General features: G+C 35.4%; 1 protein-coding gene across 1 annotated transcript in view; it reads right to left on the reverse strand.

Moving 5' to 3' along the window:
• LOC118851096 (membrane-associated guanylate kinase, WW and PDZ domain-containing protein 2-like) overlaps positions 1-24,327 on the reverse strand; it is a 95,046-nt gene that overhangs the window by 62,685 nt on the left and 8,034 nt on the right. The window contains exon 2 of the mRNA XM_036760649.1: positions 16,495-16,710. Within this exon, the coding sequence (XP_036616544.1) occupies positions 16,495-16,710 (216 nt within the window). The remainder of the gene's footprint in view (positions 1-16,494; positions 16,711-24,327) is intronic.

A 24,327-nucleotide genomic window follows, 5' to 3' on the forward strand; every position in this document is an offset into this window, starting at 1 on the left:
CTCCCACCAGGTGGGCCTGGGGCCCGAAGCAGCAGCAACTGTAGCTGCCCCACCTCTGCTGCCCCCGGGGCTGGAAGCCTAACCATGAACTCCTTCCACTCCTGCAGCTTTTCCCACTAACCATCTCCCCAGTCTTTGGTGTTTGTGGGTTGAGAAGACCGGCAACTGCCACAGCTCACCGACACAGGGCACCAGGGCCCGCTCCCCCCGGCTCCTGGTCTGGTTGATCCACGCTGCTCAGGCTGGGCTCTGCTCCACTCTGTTCCCAGCTCCCAGCTCCGTGTGGGATAGACCTCACCCAGAGACCATCCAGGCTGTCCTGGGCTGGAGCCCTGCTTCCCTCAGCTGTTCTGTGGGTTCTGCCGCTCTAGAATTGGTTCAGAGCCATTTTCTATAGGTTTTTGGAGGGACTCGGCAGGGAACTCAAGCTGGTACCTGCTTTCCAGCCGCCATCTTGGCTACGCCCCCCCCCCCCTCAATCTTGTTTTTAAAGAGAACTTGATACCTGAAGGTTGATACTTAGGCAAGACTCATTATCATTCAAAATAATAATAATAATGCAGTTAGAAAGATAGAAATTATTCAAATTACAAAATGTATTTGCATACTTTATCTGTTTACTGTTGATTCAAGCGGGGAACAAACCAAAAGCCTTGTGCTTTCAGGCACTAAAAAGTAACCTGGTTGCCATGTCCTCTTCCAGGAAAATGGGAAGAAGACATCATCATGATTCCTACTTGAGACTAAGATGAAATTTTCTGATTGAAGTCAGGATAGTTAACAAATCATAGTGATGCTATCCTAAAACTTCTAGAAAAGAAAGAGAAACATCAATCTATTTTGTGGGGCTTCTACATATCCATATAATTAGACACTTGGGCTCTGGAAACTTGCCCCTCAGCACATTTGAGAAGTAACAATGGGTTGCTGGGTCAATTTAATTTTCTAATAGTTTTGAGCCTTTCAGGTCTTTCCTTTGATAAAAGAGAGGGGCAGGTAGTAATACCCATAATTGGTATAGTAAATTTCCTTGGCGTCCAGAGGGAAACATTCATTACAAGTGCAGAACAATGTTCTTTGGTGTTAGCAAATTCTTTTTCCTTTGTGTCTTGAAACTGTGCAAAAGACAAAAGACATATTGAAAAAAATAATTATTGGAAAAAGGCAGAGTGAAAGCTAGCTGGTAAGTTATCTTTCTAATTCCTTAGAGATGGCAGCCTGACTCAGCTGAGGGTACCAGGCAATTCCTTATACAGCCCACCAACCCTTTATATGCTTGCAATGATTGTGAGCTTGCTGTTTTACTCTACCTGGGAGCTAGCCAGGGAACCACTAATTCATGTAAAAGCATACAAAAGATCTTAACATTGATTTTCATGGGTATTTGACACTCAGATGGGCAACAAGATGTTTGAGGTCATAAAGGGGATGTAGGTAGGGATTTTGGAAAAGAAAATTTGTGTTTTATGTCAGGAAAACAATAAGGAAAGAAATCTCTTGAGATCTAGAAAACTAAATTGAAAAGAATCACTAGAAATTTTAGTTCAGGGAATTATTCCTTCTCAGTGTAACAAAGATGAGATGACTTAATTAGTGTATTTCCTATCCCATACTCCCATCTTTAATTTCTAACATTCCATTTAAGAGGAAATGAAAGCAAAAGAGGATGAATCCTTCCAGTTCCAAAATTCTCTGTTATGTGATATTTGAAGTATATTTAATATATTTCATGATGGTGTATGCTATATAAAAGCAGAAACCCTCCAAAAAGACTACACTGAATATTGTGACATTAAAAACTAAGGTAAGAATCTAAGAAATATTCAGATAGAGAAAAAAGCTAGATCAAAATAACACGTAAAATGCTAGTGGATGTCATTTTGTATTCTTTCCTTCAAAAAATGAAATGGAGTGGTACAATGTGATGTTAAACACTACTTTACAGAGTTCAAGGAAAAAATGAGTAGGGAAATTAGGGCCTGAGAGAAAAGATCCCATTTAGTGCTGTTAATGAGAACATTTTAAGTGCAATTCATTGGGAACAATTTTTTATGATAGCCATGGAGTCAATTAGGGATTAAAAAGTCAATAATTCTGTTCCAAACAATTATGGGCAACCAAAGGAATCAGTAAAGAAGGGGCATACACTGAGACCTTCCTTTGGAGAGAAAGACCATCCATGAGCCAGAAATAACAAAAACAAATCTTTGCTGGATAATAAAGCAGCTGGGAACTTCACACCAAGCATTATAATCATATTTGTGAAGGGAAATAAAAGCTAAAAAACTGAAGATGGAGAGAATTCAAACACAGTGAGAGAATGGAAGTCTAAATTTAGATATAGCCTAAAACCAAGAAATCCAAATAACATCAGAGAAAGACCCAAAGATTTTAACTACTCTACTTGTCTTATGGTAGAGTTTACTTAAACAATTTCGTGTAAAAGTATTTAAACTCGAGTTCCAATATATAACAATAATGATATATAAATAATAACATTTAACATGAGTAAATATAAAACAATACACATTTGTATAATGCTTTAAGACTTGCAAAGTATTTCCCATATGTAGCTTACTTTCTGGGCTATTCCCCAAATTTGTATTCAAGGGTTGGGCTCCTAGATGGTGGTATCTGTTACCTCCAATTCTAGGGGTAATCCAGTAGGTGAATATTCCTATGAGTATAGGTCACAAGCACCAATGTACTTCCAATTAATAATCAGCTAGTAGAATTAATGAGATCTTAGCAAAGATGTTTACTCAGATATTGTAGTAAGAAGAGGAGTTACCAAATATTCCCTCCATAAACCTGGGTTCATTCTCCTATAAATAGACACAGCATCCTTGGGAAGATTGGGCCCAAAAAGAATATAATGGTGGTGAGGCATATATGTAGGATAAATATGGCAAAGGCATCTCACAAATCTTGACACTGGAAATCTTGGAAATCCCTTCCCTTCTCACAGATTCTTCAAGTTGGGTCCCTACAGTCTTTCTCCTGCATTAGTCAACTTTAGGTTATCAAGGATAGTTCCTTAAATCTGCTTTCTTTTATGAGTGTTTTTCTCCCTGTTTCTGGGAGAAATGTATCTCTCTTCCTCAATTATACATCGGGATCTCTTGAACCAGGGAATTCATGAATTGGTAAATAATGTGTCCCATTCTGATCAAGTCACTACAATACATCGTGACTGGTGGAAGGAGGTGAAAGGAAATAAAAATCATTTTCTCCCTCCTATGTAGAGATCTTAGAAAATGAACTAACATTTGGAGCTTTGAATGCCCTCAGGGCTTAGTTATCTAAGACTCCCAAAAGACTGGCCAGTTTGTTTCCTTGAGTAATTTTATTGTTCCCTTTTTGATTCAGAGAGGAGTTCATAGCTCATAAAAGGATAACCCTTTTATAATATAGGTGGATCTTGTTTACATAATAAAAGCTCATTTTGTGTGCTCTGATTACATGAACTGAGGTGAGGAGGAGAATCCCAATGCTTTCTTGAATATCATCTCATTTGATCCCCACAACAATCCTATAAGGTATAAACTGTTACCCCCATTTTATAGACAGGGAAGCTGAAAGTTGATAGAAATTAAGTGGTTTTCCCAGTGTCACATGTCTGGTAAGTAGCTAAGGCAGGATTCAAACTCGGGTTTTCCTGACTCTAAGTTCAATTATCATCCAAACCAAAGATAATTTACTTAACCCATTAACATATTCATTTTTACTATGTAAATTCTAAAAATAAGTGCAGAAATGAGCATGTGTGTGTTATTCTGTAGCAAGTCTAAATACTATATATGTATAGATCTTTATACATGTGTGTATGCACATATGTATACACACACCCAATAAAAGTGTTTTAAGACAATTTTGGGAATAAGGGGAAGTCAAGTCAATTTTTTCAACTCAGAACAAATACCAAAATGAAATAACTATATCTTTCATTTTTTCACTGCTACCATAGCACTCCAGAAATGATTCTAGTTTAGGTGGCACAGTGGATAAAGTGCCAGGTTTGAAGTCAGGAACACTCATCTTCATGAGTTCAAATCTGGACTCAGACACTTACTAGTTGTGTGACCCTGGGTAAGTCACTTAACCCTGTTCGCCTCAATTGCTCATCTGCAAAATGAGCTGGAGAAGGAAATGGCAAAGCACTCCAGTATCTCTGCTAAGAAAATCCCAAATAAGGTTACAAAGAGCAGTCATGACTAAAATGAGTTAGCAATAACAAATTATACTGCACAGTGCCTATATGACATTGGATTGTAAATCAATAAGACTGCTACCAAAATAGGTCCCTATTTCTTTTATAGCTGCCTCTGATATCTTCATAGACTTTTACAATTGTCACCTAGACATAGTTTTTAATATATTCCTTTAAAGTAGAGGTAGGGTGCCCATAATTTCCAAATGTAAAATCTACTGGGAAAAGGGTTAGCTGTGTATACCTTTCCTGTCTGGTGCTGGCTTAGAACTAAGTACTCTCCTCATCCTGGAACTAGATCATAAAAATAAAGCTCTTCAGAAAATGATGAGGATCTGAGCAGGGCTGGTACGCACACATCAGAAGCTCATTCGTGGGACTGGGATGTGACAAAAAGGAGCTCCTCACAGAAGAGGGCTGGGCTTGGGTTGGTCTCAGAGCAGGCCATTCTTCACAGGAAAACAGCGAGATTCACTACGGAGAACATAATTCTTCCGCCTGTGACAGGATCTCATTCACAGGACTAGGACTGATGATGCGCAAACAGTAAGTGTGCCAAGCAACACAGGATCTGGATGCCAGCCCCTAATGGTGAACTGAGATCATTACTTAGGACTCTGGGTGATCTCATAAGGAACACTGTGTTTCCTCTCAGGGAGATGCAGTTCAGTTGCACTGATTGAGGACTGCAGGGTTGTAGAAGGCAGCTCTGTATACTTACTGTATTGCCTTTGTTGAGAGGGCACTCTCATGTGCTCTGTTTCTGCTGGCATTTTCTCTGTGGGCTAACAAAGAGTTTTAGCTGCCTCTAAAATGTATGTGCATTTCTAATCATTTGTACCATGTTTCCCAACATCCAGGAGCGAAGAGAAAAACTACAGTATAATGGTGAATTACTCACTCGAAAGTGAGAGTAGATAATTCATGATATAGAGGGAAAAAATTCTGGACCAGCTATCATAATTTCTAGAACATTTCTTTTTGAATATGCAGTATGTTTCTGTTGTTTTTGAAGTAGGAGAAAGTGAGATTTTTCATCTCCAAGAATATTCTTTTAAATAAATGTTTGATTAGGCATCTATTAGATCTAAGGAAAATAATGATGCCGCTGAAAGCTTCAAGCAGAGTTAAGGTAATGTTGCTGATTGAACAGAATGGGTAGGGGGGAATGAGCAAAACTTGAGTTAACCAGTGACATAACAAAACATTAACAATTCAACATAACCTCAGCGCAACTCAGTTTTCATGTCTCAGAGGACAAAGATCTTTGTATATTCAAGGCAGTGATTTCAATCTTTAACCCATACTTACAATTTCTATGTTATGTAGAGTACAAGACTGAAAGTGATTAGACATTTTAAGAAAAAACAGGAGATCTCTGTGAAAGGTACAGTCTTTAAAGGGAAACTAATGTGGTTTAATCAACATACCTCCAAATCACATAAATGCCCACATGTACAGTGCTATGCCCTGTGCAAATAGGTTGCTTCACAGCATCCTTACTTTTTTTCCCCTTTAGGCACAAGAACTATTACTGTCCGAATTCTCAGTCTCTCTATCAAATATCACCTAAAATTGTATTTTCTTTTAAAAAACAATATATATATATATATATATATATATATATATATATAGTTCAATATATGTTGAAGTGGAGTGATTTCCCTTTATAGATTGTAACAAGAGGAAATTCATATATTCTATACAAAATAAAAGCCCCCATATTGATCATATAAGATACAAGTGTATAATAACAAATTATAAGTACCAGAGGAAGACTTAGAGTGCCTGTTCCTACTATTAGGACAATGTGGTCCATACAAGCTTGCTTGAATGAGGTTACAAAGTAAGTTGCTAGCAATGCCCAGACTAGTAATTGACTTGAAATTTAATTCTCTTTACACCTCCTATCTAGTAGGTAGTATTCTTTGTTCAGAAAAAGAACATTTATTAGTATTCACTAGATGTATAGCCTCAGATACTGTGGGGCAAAAAACTAGGAGAAATAAAAGGAAATGCCCCTGTTTGGAAGAGCTTTACAATGAAAGAAAAAACATAAAAATTGTAGATAAGTCCTTACTAAGTGAAAGGTGCTACATTAGTTAATGGGGATACAATAAAAGAAAACAACATTCTAACTCATCAAAAAAGCAGTAAATTAGAGATGTCAACATACGGTAGTCAAAAGAAGAATGAATGACCTCACAATCCAATGCAGAAAGACAGAAATATTAAATGAATTCTTTTCCGATCATGATGCAAGAAAAATTACATGTAATAAAGGGTCATGGAAAGCTAGACTAAAAATTAAATGGAAACTAAAAAAATCTAATCCTAAAGAATGAGTGGGTCAAACAACAAATCATAGAAACAATCAATAACATCATCCAAGAGAATAACAATAATGAGACAACATATCAAAACTTATGGGATGCAGCAAAAGCAGATCTTAGGGAAAATTTTATATCTCCAAATGCTTACATGAATAAACTAGAGAAAGAGGAGATCAATGAATTGGGCATTCAACTAAAAAAGCTGGAAAAAGAACAAATTAAAAATCCCCAAATAAATACCAAATTAGAAATTCTGAAAATCAAAGGAGAGATTAATAAAATTGAAACTAAGAAAACTACTGCACTAATAAATAAAGCTAAAAGCTGGTTTTATGAAAAAAAAAAACAATAGAATAGGTAAACTTTTGGTTAATTTGATTAAAAATAAAGAAAGAAGAAAGTGAAATTACCAGTATAAAAAAATGAAAAGGTGAATTCACCACCAATGAAGAGGAGATTAAAACAACAATTAGGAGCTATTTTGCCCAAATCTATACCAATAAATCTGACAATCTTAGTGAAACAGATGAATATTCACAAAAATACAAATTGCCCAGATTAACAGAAGGGGAAAAATACTTAAATAACCCCATTTCATAAAAAGAAATTGAACAAGCCATCAATGAACTCCCTAAGGAAAAAAAAATTGTTAGGGCAGATGGATTTACAAGTGAATTCTACCAAACATTTAAAGAACAATTAATTCCAATTCCATATAAACTATTTGGGAAAACAGGCAAAGAAGGCATCCTACTAAATTCTTTTATGATACAAATATGGTGTTGACCTAAACTGGGAAGGGCCAAAACAGATAAAGAAAATTATAGACCAATTCCTCTAATGATTACAGATGCGAAGTTTTAAATAAAGTATTGGCAAAGAGATTATAGCAACTTCTCTTGAGCATAATACCCTATGATCAGGTGGGGTTTGTACCAGAAATGGCGGGTTGGTTCAATATTAGAAAAAACTATCAGGATAATGATCATATCAACAATAAATTTAACAGAAATCATATGATTTCAATAGATTATCTCAATAGATTCAGAAAAAGCTTTTGAAAAAAAATACAACATCCATTCCTATTAAAAACGGTAGAAAGCATAGGAATCAATGGAGTTTTCCTTAAAATCATAAGTAGCATCTATCTAATACCATCAGCAAGCATCATATTACATGTAATCGGGATAAGCTAGAAGTATTTCCAATAAGATCAGGGGTGAAACAAGTATGTCCATTATCAACACTGCTATTGAATATTGTACTAAAAATATTAGCTTTAGCAATAAGAGAAGAAAAAGAAATTGAAGGAATTGGAATGGGCAAAGAAGAAGCTAAGTTATCACTCTTTGCAGATGATATGATGGTATACTTAGAGAATCCTAGAGAATCAAGTAAAAACTTGTTTGAAATAATAAACAAATTTATCAAAGTTGCAGGATATAAAATAAACCCACATAAATTATCAGCATTGGTGTATATTACTAACAAAGTTCAACAGCAAGAGATAGAAAAAAAGGAATTCATTTAAAGGTACTGTAGAAAATATAAAATATTTGGGAGTCTACCTGCCAAGACAGATCCAGGAACTATATGGACACAGTTATAAAACACTTTTCACACAAAGTCAGATCTAAATTATTGGAAAAATATCAGTTGTTCACAGGTAGGCTCAGCTAATATAATAAAAATTAATTTACTTATTCAGTTCTGTACCAATCAAACTACCAAAAATCATTTTATAGAGCTAGAAAAAAATAACAAAATTCATCTGGAAGAACAAAACATCCAGAATATCAAGGAAGTTAATGAAAAGAAATGTAAGGGAAGGTGGCCTAGGCATAACAGGTCTAAAATGGTATTATAAAGCGGCAATTACTAAAACTACTTGGCAGTGGCTAAGAAATAGAGTGGTGGATCAGTGGAACAGGTTAGGTACATGAGACACAATAGTCAATAACTACAGTAAGCTACTGTTGGATAAACCCAAAGACTCCGGCTTCTGGTATAAGAACTCACTATTTGACAAAAACTTTAGGAAAAATGGAAAACAGTATAGCAGAAAATAGGCATAGGCCAACATCTTACACTGCATATGAGGTCAAAATGCGTAAGCAATTTAGACATACAGCGCAATACCATAAGCAAATTAGGAGAGCAAGCAATAGTTTACCTGCCAGATCTATGGAGAAGAGAAGAATTCATGACCAAACAAGAGATAGAGAACATTACAAAATATAAAATGGATAATTTTGACTACATTAAATTAAAAGGTTTTGCACAAACAAAGCCAATGCAACAAAGATTAGAAGGGAAGCAGAAAGCTGGAAAACAATTTTTACTGCCAGTGTCTCTGATAAAGTGCTCATTTTTAAAATATGTAGAAAACTGAATCAAATTTATAAGAATACAAGTCATTCCCCAATTGATAAATGGTCAAAGGATATGAACAAGTAGTTTTCAGATGAAGAAATTAAAGCTATCTCTAGTCACATGAGAAAATGCTCTAAATCAGTATTGATTAGAGAAATACAAATTAAAACAACTCTGAGGTACCACCTCACACCTATCAGAATGGCTAATATGACAAAATAGGAAAATGAAAAATATTGGAGAAGATATAGGAAAATTGGAACACTAACATATTGTTGTTGGAATTGTGAACTGATCCATCCATTCTAGAGAGCAATTTTGAACTATGCCCAAAGGGCTATAAAACTGTACATACCCTTTGATCCAGCAGTACCACTTCTGTATAGTAAAGAGATCAAAAAAATGGGAAAAGGACCCACATGTACAAAAATATTTATAGCAGCTTTATTTTTGTGGTAGCCAAGAATTGGAAATTGAGGTGATGCCCATCAATTGAGGAATGGATGAACAAGTTGTGGCATATGAATGTAATGGGATATCATTGTTCCATAAGAAATGGCCAGCAGGCAGATTTCAGAAAAACCCAGAAAGACTTGTATGAACTGATGCTGAGTGAAGTGTGCAAAACCAGGAGAACATTGTATACAGTAACAGCAACATTATACAATGACTGACTTTGTTAGACATAGCTCTTCTAAGCAATGCAATTACCTAACACAATTTAAAAAGATTCATGTTGGAAAATTCTATCCACATCCAGAGAAGGAACTATGGAGTATGAATGCAGATCAAAGCATACTATTTACTCTCGCTCTCATTTTTTTCTTTCTCATGGTTTTTCCCTTTTGCTCTGATTGTTCTTTTATAAGATGACTAATGTGTAAATATGTTTAATATGAATTTACATGTGTAATGTATATCAGATTGCATGCCATCTTGGGAAGGGAGGGGGGGAACACAGAACTCAAAATTTTATTAAAGTGAATGTTGAAAACTAAAAATAAATACATTTTAAAAAAGAATGAATACAAATGTATTGATTAAGTACATATGCTCTCTGCTAGGTACTTAAGTCCTGGGAATACAAAAATGGAAGCCAGACAATTCCTACCCTCAAGGAGCTTACATTTGTATAGGAGGAGACTGCATATGTGTGTGTGTGTGTGTGTGTGTGTGTATGAATATATATGTATATACGCATCTAGTGTGTCACAGGGATGGTGAATTGATCAATAGGGCAGTCAACTGTTGTGCCCATTTTAGGAATAATAGTAGTATAGCAGTATTGATTTGATTATTGAACCTAAAGCAAGAGGTAGAATGCAAACAAAAGAATAGTGGAGGGGTGGGTGGGATGTAAAGTATTGTCTAATTTGGTGATCTATGGTGGGCTAGATATTTTTGGTAGTTGTGTTTGATCTTCCTAAAAGGTAACTCAAATATTTCAATTGTAGGTGGATTAAATGGTGATGCTCTAAACAGAAATATGGATGTTGGTAGGAATAAGTGCTTTTAGGGATGAAGTTAAGTTTAGACGTGATTAATTTTAATTCATTCAGGGAGTTTTGCATTCTGCTGATATAACAAACAGGCCTAATCCAAAAAAGAAAAGTTTGAAATGCTATGGAACCATATACATTCAAGCAGGAAGTTGAAAATGTAGGACTACATTGTAGTTCAGGATTCAGAGAGGTCAGGACTGGAGATAATAGATCTTATCTGCATAAAAATGAGAGTTGAACCCATGGGAGTGGATGCAATCAATGAGGGAGAGAATGTAAAGAAAGGAGCAAGGAGGCATGGAGAAATGAACCTTGGGGAATACAGAGGCTTGAAGAAAGATTCACTAGGAATAGATAACGGTATGAGTGTATTGGCTCTAATGAACCATTGTGTGCCCAATTAAAGCCTCCTAATTATACTGTTTATTTGGGTTACCCTGATGCTTCCCTTCCTTAGTAATTCTACAGAACTGCTATCATTCTTGTTAGTCATAGGAATCATTTGCACGGTACTCATTTTTCCAGGTATGACTGTTCATACCAGTAGTGCATGCAGCATATACTTTGGGCCTCCCCCCAAAAAACTGCAATCATTTTCTAAGGGTTCTAAGAATAATCCTGAGGAGCTCTACTTCTACTATTGTAGGTCCTAAGCCCCTAGACCTTTAGTGTGCTATCCATTAACAGTTAGTCAGCCAGATTTATTAGCTTTTTAGCAAAGTTACTTATTAGGATGGTATAGTAATAAGTTAGTACAAAACAACCTTCCAACCTTCTCTCCCACAAAATTTATAAATACACACACGTATATGTGTGTACATATGTATATATGTTCATATGCATACACATACAAATAGATATAGACATATATACACATATACATATTATACACACACACACATATACAGTTGTACATTAGAAGGGTAAGCTTAAACTTAGAAATGAAACTAAATTTATTCAATAGCCCCGAATCGAATGTCTTCATCAAACACTGTTGTAGAGTTGTAGCAAAACTTCTTAATTCCTAATTTATACTACTGATTGATGGATTGTTTCATCTAAGGTGTTTGGGTATTCTGTGATTGCTTTAATTGAGGTGGGGAGTAGAACCTCAACCATCAAATAAGAATGAATAAAGTGATCTACACTACTTGAAGAGACTACCCTTGTCTGGGAATGTCAACTTGACACTTCCGAGGAACCATCAAAGCCATTGGAGGACTTAACTCAGAGCTACGGAATGAGCCTATGTCTTCTATGAAGTTTTCTTACAAAATCTGTTGGTATGAAACACATAGGTTCTTTAAAGGCTTTACTTTGATAGTAATGTAAATAGAATTAGACATTCTAAAGGAGAGTTATTGTCCTAATATAGATATAATCTAAGAAATATAAAGAGTGAAAAATCAATTTAAAGAATTATGAAAGTAGGAAAACAGGTGTCAAAAGACTAAAAAAGAATTATGCATGAATGAGATGTTTGGTGGGATTTTTTTGTGATTGATATGTCTATGTCATAAAAAAGTGAAGATCAGTATACACTACCTATAGAGGGAGGATACAAAGGCTGAGGAGAAAAAATGCCGCTGTCTATGACTTATTAAATAAGTCAAAGGAGCTTGCCTGAGCTATGTATGGGTTAAGCCTCTAAGCACACAGCTAGTATGTCAGAGGCAGAATTTTAACCTAGGCATTCTTGACACCAAACATGGGAACCTCAAAGTCCATTGTGTCTAATATGAAGAAACCCAAGAACCAGAGAAGTAAAATGCCAAAATTCACAAATGTCAAAGTGAGTGGCAGAACTAAGATTCAAAATCAGGTCTTATAATTCCAAAAGGGTTCAGCTCTTTTTCTGTTGTACTATTGTGCTGTCCAATTGTTTATACACAAAAAAATATAATATAAAAGTGGGAATTTCAATACATCTACAGAGAAATATATTGTTCACTTTTATGTGTTTGCCAATGAATGAAAAATTGGACATTTTCTACAAAGCATAAAGTCAATTTTACAGCACTGACAAGTAAAATAATGGACATAATAGTTATAATAGTAAATCCAAGTTGGTACCATGTTCACAAATTCAACATTTGTATTTGACTTTACATTTACATCTAAGATAAATTGCTATTAATACATTCTTTTTGGTCATTGGCCTCACTCCATATACGACTTGAGAGAGACACAGAATTACAGAATTTTAGATTTGAAACGGAGCACAGTCCTCAGCATATCAGAAAAATTTCCATTAAAAATCAACTGATAAATGGTTATCAGACTCTGTTTGGAAGCCTCATTGCCTCCAAAGGCAACTCATCCCATTTTTCCATAGCTCCCATGGTTAAGCAGTTTTCCTGACATAAACCCAGAACTTCCACTTTTAAGTATCAACCCACTGATCCTAGTTCTGCCCTCCAGGATAAACAGTACCAGTCTAATACCTCTTTCATAATTCAAATTATTGAAGATAGTTATTATATTCTATTTGACTTTTCTTCAGGCTAAAATAAATATATCCAGTTCTTTAATAAGCCTTAATATGACATGATAAGGCACTGCAAAATCTTTCAGATTCTTTCTAGCTTATCAATGCCCTTCTTAAGATGTGGCACTCAGAACTGAATATGATACTCCCGATGTAGTCTGACCAGGGCAGAGTGGAACCATTACCTTTTTATTCCAGGAAGCTCTTTTTCTTAATGCAACCCATAGATCATTTGGCTGCCATATTAACTGATCAATAGGTCATTGAACTTTAATTGTATACTATGTGTCAGGTTTTAAGTACTGAGGATAGCAAGACAGGAATGATAAGAACCTGTATCCTCAAGGAGCTTACTTTCTATTGGGGTAGTCAACATATACCTCCATGCAAAGATACATATGTGTATATATGGATACACTGCAAAATAAATAAAAGATAATATTAGGGAGTGCACATCAGGAAGGGTGTCATGTAGAGGGTATCACGTGTATCTGAGTTGATTTTCGAAGTAAACAGGGATTCTATGAAGTAGAGGTGAGGAGGGAATGAATTCTGGGCATGGAGAGCAATCCGCACGTGGGTATGGAGAAAGGGGATGGGGTGTTGCCTGTGAGGAAAAGCAAGGTCAGGTTGTTTGGTCCGTAGAATATGTGAAAGGAAGTATTGTATAATAAGACTGGAAAGGGGGGGACAGAGCTCAGTTGTGAAGGGCATTTACATGCTAAAAAGAAGGGTTTGTATTTTAACCTAGAGGTGACAGGTATCCATTGCAGTCTATTTTGTAGGGAAATGACATGGCCAGACCTACATTTTAAGAAAATCACTGGTAGCTATGAGGAGTGGAGAGAGCTGCGATGGGGAAATGAGTTTAAAGGTTTATATCAATAGAAGGTATTTCAACAGTACAGGCAAGAGGTGGTGAGGGTTTAAATCAGGCTAGTATTCATATTGATTTGATGAAGCCACTAAAAATGACCAGACCTTGTTTTATTTTATTTTTAAATCAAATTATTTATTTTTAGTTTTCGACATTCAGTTCCACAAGCTTTTGAGTTTTAAATTTTCTCTGCCTCCCTTCCCTTCTCACTCCCCAAAATAGCATGCAATCTGATATAGGCTCTACATATACATTCATATTAAACATATAATCACATCTGTAGACCTTGTTTTAAACAGTCATTTTGCCACCGTTCCTCTCTTGTACTGAAGTCGACTTTTTTGACTCAAGTGTAAAACTTTTCAGTTATCATTATTAAGTATTATGTTATTCCATTTGGCCAAATGTTCCACCCTAAGGTGAAATTTTTGCATACAAATTCTATGATCCAATATAGCTTTTGTCATCTGAAAATTCAGTGATAGCTGTGCTGGATATACATGGTCATATTATTTCAAGAGCCTAATATCTGCATATCTTGAAATTTTAGTATCTAGTGCAATGCTTTAAAGAGTGGAACTGACAAAGAATAGCATTCACTAAGTGAATATAGTCATTTTATTTGGGGGCGATCTCCAGTCATCATGATCTACATCTTGCCACTTGATCTGGATGGCTCTGGAGGAGAAAGTGAGGCTGGTGACCTTGCACAGCCCTCCCTCACTTAAACCCAATTCACTTGCAAGTCATGGGATCATCTTCCTGATGCCATGGTCCTTTTTGAGAATGAAGGACAAATTACAACAGCATTTCGTTTAGTTAGCAATTCCTTAGTGAGACATTTAGCTTTTAATCTAGCCTGCCACCCATAGGAGGAAAAAATAACTACAAAACACAATTTATATATCTATTTCTAACTTCATATATGTGGCATGATAGATTGGTAATAAGCCCAACATATAATACTTTGCTTGTTTGTTCAGAAGCATAAGCTGGTTATGTCTTCACTGTGTGAACACGTTTGGATGAAAAGTGAAAAATGCAGTCATTGGTACAGATGGTTTGCTACATAATGTTTCCATGGAAACATCCATATTTCAGTGTTATACAGACATAGCCACATTTAAAACTATAAACTAATCCAGTTATTAATTGTCTTTCCTGGGGGTGGGTGGGTAAGCACCTGAGATTTCATTAGTGTAAAGAACTTCTGTTATGGAAACTCACCAATGTACACTGGCAACTAATCTATCATTTAGGAGTCATAAAAGTCTTTGAGGCAGCTAGGTGTTGCGATGGTAGAGCGCTGGGCCTAGAGTCAGGAAGACCTGAGTACAATTCCTGCCTAAGACACTTACTGTTTGCCCCTGAGAAAGTCACTTAACTTGCCTGCCTCAGTTTACTCAACTGTAAAATGGGGATCATAATAGCTCCAACCTTATAAGGGGCTGTGAGGGTCAATGAGATAATGTATACACAGTGCTTAACAGAGGAACTTAATAAATTATTATTCTTTCCTTTTTCTTAAAGAAAAGCATCATCTGGGGACATTAACTGTTTGGGGGACTTGCCCATCATCACACAGACAGAATGTGTCAGATACAGGGTATTGAACTCTGATCTTTTTTATTCCAAAACTAGCTCTCTATGTAATGTCTTTTAATTGACCTATAACACAACATAAATTTATAAAATAGAGATAAGTAATATTTTTGTGCCTATATTCTTTCTGAAGTGATTAATGTTTTGAGATTTGAGCTCTGAGTCAAAACAGTTAGTTACACTATTACCTCAATTTCTAAGTAAGCAAGATCAGGACCTTAATTTAATACCTCTGGACTTTAAGACACTTGGACTTTATCTTAAATTTCATCTGGGGCATCTGGCTCAGACACTTCCTAGCTGTGTGACCATGGGCAAGTCATTTAACCCTGTTTGTCTCAGTTTCCTCATCTTTAAAATGAGCTGGAGAAGGAAATGGCAAAGAACTCTTTGTCAAGAAAACCCCAAATGGAGTCACAAAGAGTCAGACACAACTGAAAACACCTGAACAATAACAACACCACCTTTTTACTTGAATCCTCACTCTCATCAACACACAAATTATTTATGAATGGGCATCTATTTAATATGTCCTACAGCTCTTTTCATTCCATCCAATTCTTACTAATGTTGGCATAAAGGTGACCCTGGTTTCCCAAAGTCAGTGTCAGAGAAATAAAAAACTTTAGTAGGTCTTATAAAATTGGAAAGGCCTTAAGTACAGTCCTAGAAAGAGACTTTTGTCATCAATGGGCCAGCCTAGTTAAATTTAGAGGGGTTCATGCTCAGAAGAATGGCAACAGGCCAATAAACTGTTCTTGGTCATAGCTACTCATGAAAAATTGATAAATGGCAGTCAGCATTGGAAGGAGTACTCAGCTATGAAATTAGAGTAACAAATCATAACTAACCCTGGAATCCCACTAATTAAAAATTTCCAAATAAGATCCTGAATAAATCTACATATCACGATTTCCAAATAAGGGTTCATGTTCATATTCTTATCCATTTGGGTCCATGTCCTTTCTTCCTGAAAGGTATTCACTTTTTTTCTAAGACAGTAATTTTAACTATTTCCCTACTTGGTTTCTGTCTTTCTCCATCACACAAACACTCACAAGTATCCTAATATTGGAAAATGAATGAGTGATTTTAAAATGAGTACTCACCTGGAGTTACTACTACCCCATTTCCATTGACCACAGGTTGTTCTTCTTCCTCCTCCTCAGGGGGCTCAATCCCTCCTTTCTCCATGTTGCTGACGGACTTATTCCTCTTACGTTTTCCTTCGGCACTTGGTGTGGCTCCTGGAAGTATCTGGTCTGTTACATTTAACAATAAGGGAGCTGGTTCTGCAGGAGGCTTTGGGGTACCGTAGTAATTATCTATAAATAACACAAAAAGGCCAGAATTTAGCACATTAGAATATCTCTCTCCTACTTCTCTTGGCATCATGCCATATTCTAAGTTGGGTAACTGTATTACCTATTTATTTCCTACTCTACAAAGTGACAGAAAATTGTAATGGGTACTAAAGATAATTGTGCTATGATTTAGGGCTGAAATAAAAGTTCACTGATTTACTTTCTCAATTTTCACTCCCCATCCTGGGGCAGGTTAAAATTTATCTCCCAGTTTTTCCTTGTGTTCTTCAAATATTGTATACAGCATCAAAAAATCTGATTGTTTGACATCCTTAATAATCTGTGCTGTTTATGAAATGATCATAACATCATTGAAAAATGGGAGGGTTTAGAGGGTGGTCCTTTTGGAATCTAGTTTTGAATTTTTTTTCTACATCAAATAATATTCTACTTCTCCCAGACGGCAGGCCATGTACATTTTCAAAGCTTTCAGAGGTCACTGGCTATTTAATTTGCTTTGTCCAGCATTCAGCTCTGGGTCATGTTCATGTGAAAATTAAATGTTTTGGGATACTGCAGAGTGTTTTTCCTCTTTTATATTTTGTCTAAATAATCACCAGTTTTCTGTATATTCCTACTTAGCATTTGGTAGTATGTGAACACAACTTTACATTTTCAACAGACAGCACCAAATTCAAGAGAAAATACACACCTGTTCTGATGAATTAAAAAAAATAGGAAGCATCCTTTTCTTTTTTGACATTTAAACCCAATCTTCAATGCTTCTGTTGGACTAGAAATAATATAGCTCAGTCAATAGTTTATGTCACTAGGAAGTGACTGAAAACTATATATGCTAACAATACCATGAATGGGCACAGCCCACAGAAAGTTATTCACAGTTAGTAATTTTCATGCATGTAAAAAAACTGCCATGCAAAATGGGCTAGAAATATCCACTGAGCTTTGTATGAAGCAAGATGAAAACGCTAATGATGTCCAGCTGACTCAAGGTTTTCTTAACTCATTTCCCTTCAACAAAACTTTTATTGTTTACCTAACAGGTATAAGGCAATATGCTTAGCCCTGCTTTGAATACAAGGGTCAAGAAGACATGCTGCTGTTCTCAAGTATCTTAAACTTTAAAAGGAGAAATAAGGCATTTCCAGAAAAAAAATGATACAAAGTTTGGGATTAATTTTAAAGGAAAGAACATAAGTTTTCTGGGATACCAGTCAACTAAGATGTGTCCTTGGAAGGATGCGCCTTATCCAAAAGGAAGAGAATAAACAAAACAGGCAATAGAGGAACATCCCATATTAAGAAGGGATCATGTGAGGTAACACAGGAAGAGGTGGATGGCAGTAGCGTAGAAATCATTTGGATACTTTCCAATTTATCCATGTCATCTTTTAAATTATTTTTTTCAATTAACAAAGACTTATTTTCTTTTTTCTTTTTCTCCTCCCTCTGGCTTCATCTCTCTCTCCCCCTCCCCCCACCCCACTCCATGAGGAAAAAATAAAAGTAAAATTCTTACAATGCACAAGCAAAGTCAAACAAACCAATTCCTACATTGGCCATGTTCAAAACAAAATGGGTAGGATGTTTCATCATCAGTCCTAAGGAATCGTGGTCAGTCAGTGAGTTGATAGGAATTCTTAAGTCTTTCAAAGTTAATTTTACAGTGCCTGTTATTGTACAAATTGTTCTTCTGGTTCTGATCATTTTAGCCCACATATATCTTCCTTGGTTTCACTGAAACTATCTCCTTTATTATTTCTTTTGCTATGGCAGTATTATGTTACATTCACACTGTATAATTTATTTGTTAAGTCATTTGCTAATTTCTGGTATACCATTAATTTTTAGTTCTTTGCCACTATACAGAGACTCACTATAAATATTTTTGTACACATGGATCATTTTCCTATTTCTTTCATCTACACAGGTCTGGTAGCAGTATTTCTAGGTCAAAGAGTATACACAGTTTAATAACTTTGGTCATTATTTCAAATGACTGTCTATCTATGGCTCCCCAATCATATACTTGGTAAAGTTGATTTTGTTTTACTTCAGTTCAGAACTTTACATTTATTCTCACTGAATTTAATTTCATCAAATTCTGTTTGATTGCTATCCTGTTGAAATCTATTTTGGGTTCTGACTGTGGCATACATTGTGTTAGCTTCTTGAACTCTTATAAAGTAGCTAAGTGGTTGCTTATTATCTTTCTCAATGACCTTGAGTCTCAAGACTAGTAATAACCTTTTATTTATTTAAAAATTATTGTGAAATTATCTGGTCTTTTTTTCCCTTAGAATAAACAATCCTATTGCCTTTCTAGAACTTACTTTACATGCTTTTATTCACTTTTAAGTCTGTTTTCTGACACACTGCTTATTTTTCCACTACCATCTTTTAGTTATGAATGCAACAGGGACAAAATATTTTGCTATTTTAGCTTACACAGTTTTTCAATTCCTTAAGACTTCACTTGAATGGACAATGATACCAAAGACCTATTCCCAAAGTTCACTATCTATTTTATGGCTGTGTCCTTATAATGTGATATTATATCAGGAAAACATTGACTATCTTAAGCATAATGTTATTATCTTCAATATGTGAAGAACATGTTTGAATTCATACTTCAAGAACAAATATTTATTAAGACATAAATAAAAGAGTTCCTGCCCTCCGATAACTATCAACTTCTATTTGATTTATTTCAAATAGTGTTTCTTTGCTAAACAACAACAACAAAGTTTTTACTCTAGGAACACATGCGTTGTTACTGAATTGTTATATTTAGAAGTAGCTAGGGCAGGCAGTTGTAATTCTATGGATGTGCAATAATGTGTGTAAGCTTTATATAAATTAACTGCAGATCATTTCACGTTCACTTCAAGTGGAGATGGATTTTAGAGAGGTAACATACTTATCCTCAAGATTCTTCACAGATTAAGGTCTTGACCCCTATTCCTCCCCAATATTCTTAGTGCTTTTATTTCCATTTTAGTAAGCAGAAGGAATCAATTTTGGATAATGGCTTAGTAGAACAGAGATGATTGCCTATCAGGTACTCTGGGGAGGTACATATAGCAAACCTATCACTGGGATCCCAAAATAACTTGAAAATATACCCTTGTGTTGGAAACAGTATATGGAGAAATCAAGGTTGCTGAGAATTTTATAATTTGTTTTTACAGTTTTATAAACGGAACAAATGCTTAGTTAGATACTTGGCATTCGCAAAGGCACCTGCCGAGTTAGACTGTGACATTAAACAGAGAGAAGAGATTCAGAGCTCCAGACCCAATCATAATTAATTATGTTAGAAAACCTGCCAGATCATAAGTAAACAGTCATTTTCACCCAAGTCAGAGGTTTCATTTATGGATACAACCCAATGAATCATGGAAAGATTTGAAATTTAATCTTTCAAGCAGGTCTTCTTAGAGGTATGTGTCTATGAAAATAATATATAAGAGAAAGTGATGAGTTGTAATTGTGATTGGAAAATTCTTATTCAAATTATTTAAACCATGGCAGGAGTGGAAGGAGAAAGAAAAGCCACTTGGGCTTAAAGTATTATGTCACTATATATATTTAAGAATCCTATTTAGTGATATTAAGGAAAATCAAGTAAACACTATTATTATTACAATGTGCCCAAAACTAACATACTTTAATAAGAAAATCTGCATCCTACCGCAAAATCTGCATCCTACCCCTAAAAGGCAACAAAAATTGATTTAAGAATATTTATGTCATCCAATTCATTCAAATCAACTTTATAACAACATATTCTTGAATGATATTAAGGTTGAAATGAGGTCCTCTAGAATATACCCCTTTCCTAAACATGTCATATGCCATAAGCACCCTTAAAGCAAAATGCTCACAATTTGACCTTCAAAGTTAATGTCTTTATATTGTCTGTTTTCCTGAAAATAATTCCTCTTTTATTTCTCACATACGAGAGAGCAATCACTATTAGATTAATTGTTGATAATGGCACATAATAGGTACTTAAAATATTGATTAATAGAGTGGCATTCTTTCCCAATAGGTAATGGCCATAATTCCATGTTATCTACTTCTTATTTCCCATCGCCAAATGGAAACTTAGGAGGATGTTTTTTTTTTCCACAATTGTGATAAAGAATATGTCTTTTAACCGAGATACATAAAACTTGTACTTTTCTGTCACAAATCCTATTTTTCCCCAAGTTCAATAGCCACCTCTCCACAACTACAAAATCCCCCAATCATATTATTTTAAACTAAATAGGCCATTTTGTTGAGTTTCTACAGTAGTTTTCACAACAGAGTACAGTTTGAATTCTACCATATCCAACTGTCCCTCAATACTCTTCAATACCCTCAAGGAAACCATCAAGATAGTTTAATTTGGCTGACATTTTCTTAGATGTGTTTGCAAGTACTCACTGAGTTCCCTGTAGTCAATCAAATTTAGTATTCATTTATTCAAGTACTATTTGAAGCTAGCCAAGTTGGACAGGCATGCCAGCAATCTTTGTGTACTAAATAAAATGGTGTCTGCAGACTGGCCTGCGTAGTTGGTATGTTCACTTAGAGGGAGTCAGATAATTTTCCTGTAGTTGCCTCTTCCCTTTAGGCATTGTCAGAATAGATCAGAACACTTCCCACATGCTCCAAATAGAGCACATAAAGAAGTTATACAGAGAAACCCTAAAGTAACTAGAGAGGAGCCACAGAGAATGTTTTGATGCCAATAGGCAATGATTTCAATATGAAGCATTTGAGAATTTAATAAGTTTAACTGGCTAGCTTTTTAAACATTTTCCTCATTTAATAAGGCTGGAAACTAGAGAATCTCTTTTAACAGTGAAGATTTTAGGGTAAAGTACAATTAGCAAAGTGATTCTTTTTTCCAAGGAACCCAAATTGAGTCACTTTTTCTGCTTCAGATTACTGAAGACTATATAACATAAAGTGAGATGTTTTTTTCAATTTGAATTTCAGCTATGCTCTGTGACAGTATCAGCATCACTAGTATTACTCCAATATTGTAATATATAAAATGAGTCTAATGTGGAAAGTCCAATATTTGTATTTATAGTTAAAAATCATTGATAGTACTTTATGACCATACATTAACACTAGAAGGAACCTATGCCTTTTCAAAATTAACTTCTGACCTTTTATTTGGAGAGGTGAAAAAGGAAATTAAAGTCCAAACCAGCCTAAAACAAAGACAAATATGAATATCACATGTTCCAGGACCTGATGAGCCCAGTTTTTACTTCTCCTATGTTCTGTATTTATCTCAGACAGAATATGAGATTGTTCTTCCAGCCAGTAGGAGCACTCTTAAATATAGTTAAGTATTTGAAAGCCGGGAAAGAAGAAACATTTAATGGTATCTTCATCTTCCTTTCTGTGATTCATTCTCCCCTTTACAGCTCATAGACCCCAGTTACCCAATCCTTATATGGCCCCTGGCTGGCCAGGACATTCTATGGTAAATTGCCCAGAACTGCCCTCCTGGACATCTCATGCTTTGAAACTTTCCAAACTTTCTTTCTACCATTACAATTTATATACCAATCAGAATGAATTAATGAGTTAAGAGTTTAGTTACTGATAATAGTTTCATGAAAAACTATATTTCAATAGGCATATCAGTACATTAGGCTAAGGAGGTAGTATTTGAATTTTCAGATGCCTTGACAATTCAGTGGGAAAATTATTTACAAAAGAATAATGATGATAACGATGATGATGATGATAGCAATAGGCAACATATATATATGTTTGCATATATTAACATATGATTAATTAATATGTAATATTAATATATAATATATTAATGTTTATAAAGATCTTTACGCATATTAACACATTTGATTCTTACTACCACCTTGTGAGGTAGGTATAACCTTTAATCTCTATTTTTACTGATCATGTAGTTGTTCAGTTGTTCAGTCACATCTGACTTTTAGAGACCCCATGGGAGATTGCATGCTAGGGCCTTCTATACTCCACTATTTCCCAAAGTCCATCCAAGATCATATTCATTGTTTCTATGAGACTATCTATCTATCTTATCTGCTGCCATCCTCCTTTCCTTTTGCCTTCAATCTTTCCCAGTATCAAGGTCTTTTGCAATTAGTCCTGTCTTCTCATTGTGTGGCCAAAGCATTTAAGCTTCAGCTTCAGTTTTTGACCTTCCAATGAGTAGTCTGAATTAATTTCTTCAAATATTATTAGATCTCCTTTCTATCTAAGGGACTCTCAAAATCCTTCTTCAGCATTCCAATTCAAAAACATCAGTTCTGTAGTGTTCAGCTTTTCTTACAGACCCACATTCACATATACATATTGCTACTCAACAAACCATAGCTTTGGCCATATAGACCTTTGTTGGCAAGGAGATGTCTGCTTTTTAGTATTCTATCCAGATTTGCCATAGCTTTCCTTCTGAGGAGCAACCGTCTTTTAATTTTGTGGCTTCAGTTGTCATCTGCCGTAATCTTTGAGCCTAAGGACATAAAATCTGACACTGCTTCCATTTCTTCTCCCTCTATTTGCTAGGAAGTGATACAACCATATCTGAGATTATTGATATTTCTCCTGGCAACCTTAATTCCTGGCATTATACATGATATACTCTGCATATGAGTTAAATAAATAAGGTGACAATATACAGCCTTTTCATATTCCTTTACCAATCTCAAACCAGTCAGCTGTTCCATGTTTAATCCTAACTTTTGCTTTTTTGGCCCTCAGGAGACAAGTGAGATGATCTGGCATTCTCATCTTTTTGAGGATGTTCTGTATTTTGTTGTTATCTACACAAAGGCTTTAGTGTAGTCAATGAAGCAGAAGTAGATGTTTTCTGGAACTGCCTTGCTTTTTCCATAATCCAGAGAATGCTGGCAATTTGGTCTCTAATTCCTCTGCTTCTTCAAAAGTCAGCCTGTTCTGGTAATTCTCAGTTCACATAATGCTGAAGTCCAGCTCGCAGAATTTTAAGCATAAACTTACTAGCATATAAAATGAGTACAATTGTTTAGTAATTTGCACATTATTTGGCATTGTCTTTCTTCAGGATTGGGACAGAAACTGATCTTTTCCAATCCATTGGTAACTATTGAGTTTTCCAAACTTGTTGACATATTGAGTGCAGCACTTTATCTGTATCATGTTTGAGGATTTTAAATAGCTGAGCCTGAATTCCATCACCTCCACTAACCATATTGTTTGCAATATTTCCTAAGGTCCGCTCAACATTATTCTTTCAGATGTTTGGCTCTCAGAGTATCCACACCATTGTGGTTATCAGTAATATTAAGATCTTTCTTGCATATTCATCTGTATATCCTTGCCACCTCCTTTTAATCTCTATTACCTTTGTTAAGTCCCTACTATTTTTGTCTTTTGATGTGCCTGGTGTCAAAAGGAAAGTCTGTTGCTGTAAAGATCAATACTGCATGGGAATGTGAAATGTAAGCTCTATGAATCAAGGTAAGCTGGATGTGGTCAAACAGGAGATGGAAAGATTAAATATTAACATCTTGGGTGTCAGTAAACTCAAATGAATTGGAATGGGTGAATTTAATTCAGATGATCATTATATATACTACT

This window comes from Trichosurus vulpecula, chromosome 5 (assembly GCF_011100635.1).
Source record: "Trichosurus vulpecula isolate mTriVul1 chromosome 5, mTriVul1.pri, whole genome shotgun sequence".
NCBI classification, from domain to species: Eukaryota; Metazoa; Chordata; class Mammalia; order Diprotodontia; family Phalangeridae; genus Trichosurus; species Trichosurus vulpecula.